At 40.8% G+C, this 6000-nt stretch overlaps 1 protein-coding gene across 5 annotated transcripts in view; it reads right to left on the bottom strand.

Annotated features, from left to right (window-relative positions):
• ICA1 (islet cell autoantigen 1) overlaps positions 1–6000 on the bottom strand; it is an 87759-nt gene that overhangs the window by 7641 nt on the left and 74118 nt on the right. For all 5 annotated transcript variants that reach the window (XM_075587266.1, XM_075587263.1, XM_075587264.1 and 2 more), the window contains 2 exons: positions 2183–2271; positions 81–130 (listed from right to left, as the gene is read on the bottom strand). In XM_075587266.1, coding sequence (XP_075443381.1) covers positions 81–130; positions 2183–2271 — 139 coding nt within the window. The remainder of the gene's footprint in view (positions 1–80; positions 131–2182; positions 2272–6000) is intronic.

Genomic DNA, 6000 nt, shown 5'->3' with positions numbered 1-6000 from the left:
CTTTCAGTTCTTGTGAGGCCTACCAATGAATATAAGGCAATAACACTTCTAAACATAAAATATTCCAATTAGGAATGTACCTGATAATCCAGATTCATTGTTGTGCTGCTCGTCGTCTAATGAAATTAGCCTATTAAAAACAAACAAAAAAAAACCCAGCACTATTCCATGTGAAAGTCAGATGGACCCCCCGTTGTCTTCAGGAAGTTGAAATATCGCCCTGTAGCAATTGCTGGAGATATTTATTTGTGCACTGTCTCAGGACACCTGCGTTATCATCATACCCTAAGGTTTTACATATTTATTTTAGCAATGTATAATACAATGAATAACTTCATGCAGCCAAGCAAATACTGGATTTTACATGCAATTAATGTCCGGGGTGGAAATTCTGACCAAAGATGTAAAACTGACCAAATACCCCATATACACCAAAAGATTAAGGTTTAACCCATTTTTTGTTTTTACATTTTAATAACAAAAGTATAAATGCTCGAAACATTCACCCGAGCATTGGGTGAAATTATCTGAGGAAACAAAAATGAATTAAAAGCAAACAAATTATTATTGCTATATAGAAAATTATTTCAGTCCACGAAGGAACCATCATCAGGGTGGGTAAGGGACACTTAGAGCAGGTGTTCTCAGCGCTAGTCCTCAAGACCCACAAACAGGTTTTCAGGATAACCCAGTTTCAGCACAGGTGGCTCTGATTGAGCCACCTGTGCTGAAGCAGGGATATCCTTATAACCTGACCTGTTGGGGGGGGGGGGTCTTGAGGACTGGAGTTGAGAACCTCTGCCTTAGGCCAGCAGTGCGCAAACTGGGGGGTGGGGGGAAGGGGGCGGTTGCAGAGCCCCGCACTCTTCCCCAAGGCATTTAAATTAAATGCCGGGGGATCGCGTGAGACCCCTGCAACACACCACTTACTTTGCTTCAGCGGGCAAATGACGCTGCGGGGCCTCGTCATGTGACTTGTGTCAAATGACGCCGCAGGGCCATGGTATCACATGTCAAATGACGTCGCGGGTCAAATGACGTCACGACCCCGCAGCGACAATTGACGCGGATGCAAGGTGGTGGGTGCTTAGCGAGAACCGGAGCAAGTAAGACGGGGGCGCAGCAACACCCTGAAACATTTATAATTTTTCTATGCAGTAATATTAATGCAATTCTGACCTGATTCACGCAGCAAACGTTTAATGAATGTTAGTCTCACTACATGTATGTGTGTGTAATGAAATTTAAAAAAAAGGAGAATCTATAACATTTTACCATTTCTTTTTTAAAAGATGAATTTGAAAATGAATGCACGGTCATGTATGTCAGTGCAGTTCCTTAATGTAACTTTGGAGAAATCACTGCATTTCTAATATGTAAAATAGCTTCGATAACATGGCAAAATTGCTTGGAAATGGCTTCTTGCCGATCGCAAGCCGTACGGTAGCTCAAAAAATGTCGAAGCTCATTTTTTGCCAGGAACTGCTCTTCAGGTAGCTTTGATATGCACATAGCAGCTTAAACTTGCATATTCAGATCTCGGCTTAACAATGTGCATACGAAGGAGAAAAACATTATTTTTACTACATAGGATTGAAGCCAAGGGTCTCCAGAGCTGACCCGCATTCATTTAAGCTCCGGGGACCCCCTGCTTCAATCGTATGTAATAAAAATAAAATTACAGGCCAGCTTCATTACCTAAGTGGCTAACTGCTAAGGTAATGATGGGGTTAAATAGAAGTAACTCGGTTTGTTGGTGGTAGAGGGGTGAGTGAAGCTTATAGTTGCCCCAGGGTGAGTGTTTAGGCCGTTGAGGGCATAGATAACCGCAGTGACAGATTACCAATGTGGCTACACACACACACACACACACACACACACACACACACACACACACACACACACACACACACACACACACACACACGCTTCTCCCCAAAAAATACATATTACAAGACATTAAAAAATACACTAGAAATAAATCTATTGATTGTCACTGTGGTTACCTATGCCTTCAACGGGGGCACAGAGCCACATTGGCACCCAATGGGCAACTAAAGGAAAAAAAAAAAACAGCCAAAAAGGCATAGATTGGCAATGTGGTTACATATGCCCTCAACTGGGAAATAGGTAACCACATTGGCAGCGAATGAGCATCTTAAAAAAAATAATATATACTTACTGGTCGTCTCCTTTCCTGGGAGGGTCTCCTTTGACTTTCTGTTTTTTCTCTGCTTTCTGAGTTAGTTTGTCCATAGGATCCTGTAAGCTCTAGGTCAACATAAAAATAAAGTAAAATGAAAAAAACATTGTCAATACAGCAATAGTATTTCATTTTGCTATGCAATTTTGGTTTTATACAGTATACAATACATTTGATGTATTCAGTAATAAGAAAATTATACTAAAATCATATTAACACAGGCCATACTTTTCTTCTTAAAATACGTATTCTATTTAACCTTCCCAGGATAAATTAAGGTATAAATGTATCGGTCTGAAGGAAAAGTCAGAGCACAGAAAACCAACCACCAAGTAATGTCAGTGTTGGTAATTATGAAAAGTGTGGATCTATTACTGGTGGATTGTACGTCGGCTTTATTGGACCCATGAGAGAGCTTCATTGATGCAGTTCATGAGCTTTTAAGTTCTCTTTTCTTCATCTAGTATGTAGCCCATATATCTGAATAAGAATCCCCTGGAGGTCTCATACCCTGTAATATATCAACAGTTCTTTAGCAATATTGAAACTTTGCATTATGAGGTTAATAAGAATTAGCATAATGGAGGGGGTACTGTTGGGACATTTTCCTCTGTGGCATATGAATACAATGTTCAGGGTGCTGATACAGGAGAAAGAAAAGAAGAATACACTCACTTTCATGATACCAGTCAAATATTCTGTAGTTTAATGGTCTGGTACACAAAGTGTTTGCGTATAGATGTAGCCAGACTTTTGGTGCCGAAGACAAACACGGTTGCAGCCCGGGAGGATTAGCGCTGCGGGGTTCCTATTTCTCAATAGGACTTCCGTAGCGTTAATCCTTTACTTCACGGGCCATCACCTGAGGAAAGAAACAGCCATCTCCGCCCCTGCAGCTCTGAAGGTAAGAAGCAGTCTCCGGTTTGTCCAATCCCCTGTTTGACAGATGCCCGAATATGGGTATTTACATAATGAGGAGCAATGCTATAGGACCATACTGGTCATATACGTTCTTACATGGGCTGGACAGTGTTAAATGTCCTGTCCAGCCACCTTGACGTAGATAACCAAATCTATTCCTATAGTATTCTCCCTCATGATGTAGAGACCCATATTCGGGTATCTATGTGATCCAGGGGGTTGGGACAGGCCAGAGACTGCTTCTTACCTTCAAAGCTGCTAGGGATGGCACACAGAGACAGGGATGGCTGTGCAGCTCATCTAAAAAGGTTGATATCGGCTTCTCTTTCTTTTCTCTCCTGATGGCCCAACAGGATTAATGAACCCAGTCCCATTCAGAAGCAGGGACTCCCGTAGCGCTAATCCTCCTGTGCCGCTTACTGTTTTCAGGGCATGATCGCAGCACCGAAAACAGTAAGTATTTATACATCTGTACATTTTTTAAAATACCTATTTGTATTCTGTGTAAAGCCAAACTGGCATAGGTATTTATTGGTCCATAATGTTTAGAGGAATGTGGCAGGTAAAAGTACCCAGAGTACCAGAGCCTAACCTGGGGTTATCATTGATGGCCCACTAAAATTGTGTATATTTTGGAGGTCTTGTGACATTAACCAGACCTACCAGAGGCCCCGGGTGTCTCCTCAAAGGGGACCAGACCTTCTTGAATTATCCACCCCCACCTACCCCCCCTTTGAGTAGCAGAGAAAGGTAGGCTGAATGGTGACCCTGTGTTCAAGGTCTTAAATAGAAATAAAATATATCCTGAATATGATCTGATTCACAGGAATAACAAATCTATATTTGTGATATTTAAAATCGGACTAATTCAATTATGCTAAACAATCCACGATTGTGAAGGTGCAAAGGTCAGATAGATGTTTGCACCTCAAAATCAGTAGTAACCCTGTCAAGACTAATCTCTATGCAATCAGCAAACTCACCCAAATGCAATAAGGTGGGTGACACTATTCTAGGAGTTACGGGGATAAGACATATTATGCGACAAAGCATTTTTCAATTTTATTAAAACAAAAAACACAATTTTTTCTCCCAAGCCACATAAATGTAATTAGAAATGGATGAATGGCGAAAACAGGACATACCCAGGGGGTTGGTCTTAGTCTGGTCCCATTGCAAAGGTTGTGGATAAAAAATAAAAAAAAATCTCTATTTGGGATATGAAATTAGAATTCAACAAAGGGAGTATTGATGCTATGACACAAATTCTCATACTTCCATAATGTATGTATATAGGGATTTCAGTTTGTTTTATCCCATTATTTTATTAAACTATCTGCATATTATACTGTATGTTTCTTGTAACATTCTATTTTCTGGATCTAAACTTTTGTATATTACATCTAACATTTAATAAGTACTGTTTTGGGCTCTAATTTAATTTTGCACGTTTTTGAAGAGTAACTGCTTTTTCTGACACATTTTGCTACAATAGATGTGTGTGTTCATGACATATTTTTCTTGGTAAACAGGGGGGGGGGGGGGGGAAACCCTGCAAGTAAAACTTGACACTTTTTGGTGGCAGCAGCGATTTAAGATATATATTGTGATGAATTAAGTAGAAATACTACTTATTTTAGAGACCCTGTGGGGAGTTTAGCGAGGCTGCAGGATAGCTGTGTGTACTAACCATTGTCAAATAAACAAGTCACATGCTCACAGGTGTGTCGTTCGGGACATCGAGTTTTCATGTAGAAATAATTTTCAAAGAAAGAAGTGCCCTTGAAAGGGATGGTGGATTTAACCGGACGATTACAACACTTTTTGGCAGGCAAATTGATGCTAGGACAATGATGCCCAAATACAGGGGTGGCCAACTCTAGTCCTCAAGGGCCACCAACAGGTTGCGTTTTCAGGATATCCCTGCTTCAGCACAGGTGGCTCAATCAGTGGCTAAGTCATTTTGAGCCACCTGTGCTGAAGCGGGGATATCCTGAAAACCTGATCTGATAGTGGCACTTGGACTGTAGTTGTCCACCTCTGCCCTAATAGTAACAATCACCTTGTTCTCCCCTTGATTCCACAATTACACTTACTCCTACTGTATCACCCTCTTTACTTCACCAGTCTTACTAAGTTCCTCCTCTTTGCTATACCAAAAGCACATACACCAATTGCAAATGTGGAAGTATACTGCTCCAATTAGATTGTAGCTCATTGGGGTAGGAACTAAAAGGCCTTCTACTCTATAGGTCAGGTCTCCTGTAAATATTTTTGATCAAGATTAGGATTTGACCAAAGTTTAGGACTGGTCCGTATGCTAATCCGCTCCCAACATTCTTATATTACATGGTATTTATTATTTAATAGACCTTGATTTTTGAGGGTAAAAGAGCACAACGATGGTCAAACTGCTTATGGATCAAATCTCTATTAAAGGATATGGTAAGCCATTTAAAGTGTGCAGTTCAATCTACTTGTGTTTTTTTTGTGTCCCACTTTTCCCTTCTTTTTTGTTTACATCGATAGGAAGTAGGGGGCCCTGTAGCGAAACCTCGCTATTCTACGCTCTGCGGACACCCTGGTTCCCGGGAAACGTACCACTGAAGGTAGCGCCGGTACTTTAATCTGTTGCGGCTTCCTATTGGCCCACGCAATGTGGGGGAATTTAAATTATTTATAAAATATGTGACCAGGAAAAAAATACGTTCAGAATGACCTCACGTTTTGAGGTATCCCCTGGGCACAAAGTAAAGTTAACAACATTACAAGTTACAATTACAAACATGTTTAGAGCGGTCTTGAAGGAATTTACACAGGAAGCAGATTTGAGTAGCTCGGATAAATTATTCCAGCCGTGGGGGGTGATCGGTACG

The sequence above is a fragment of the Ascaphus truei genome, chromosome 2 (genome assembly GCF_040206685.1).
Source record: "Ascaphus truei isolate aAscTru1 chromosome 2, aAscTru1.hap1, whole genome shotgun sequence".
Classification (NCBI taxonomy): Eukaryota; Metazoa; Chordata; class Amphibia; order Anura; family Ascaphidae; genus Ascaphus; species Ascaphus truei.
Note: the sequence above shows the minus strand (reverse complement) of the source record. Positions and strands in the feature narration are given on the sequence as shown.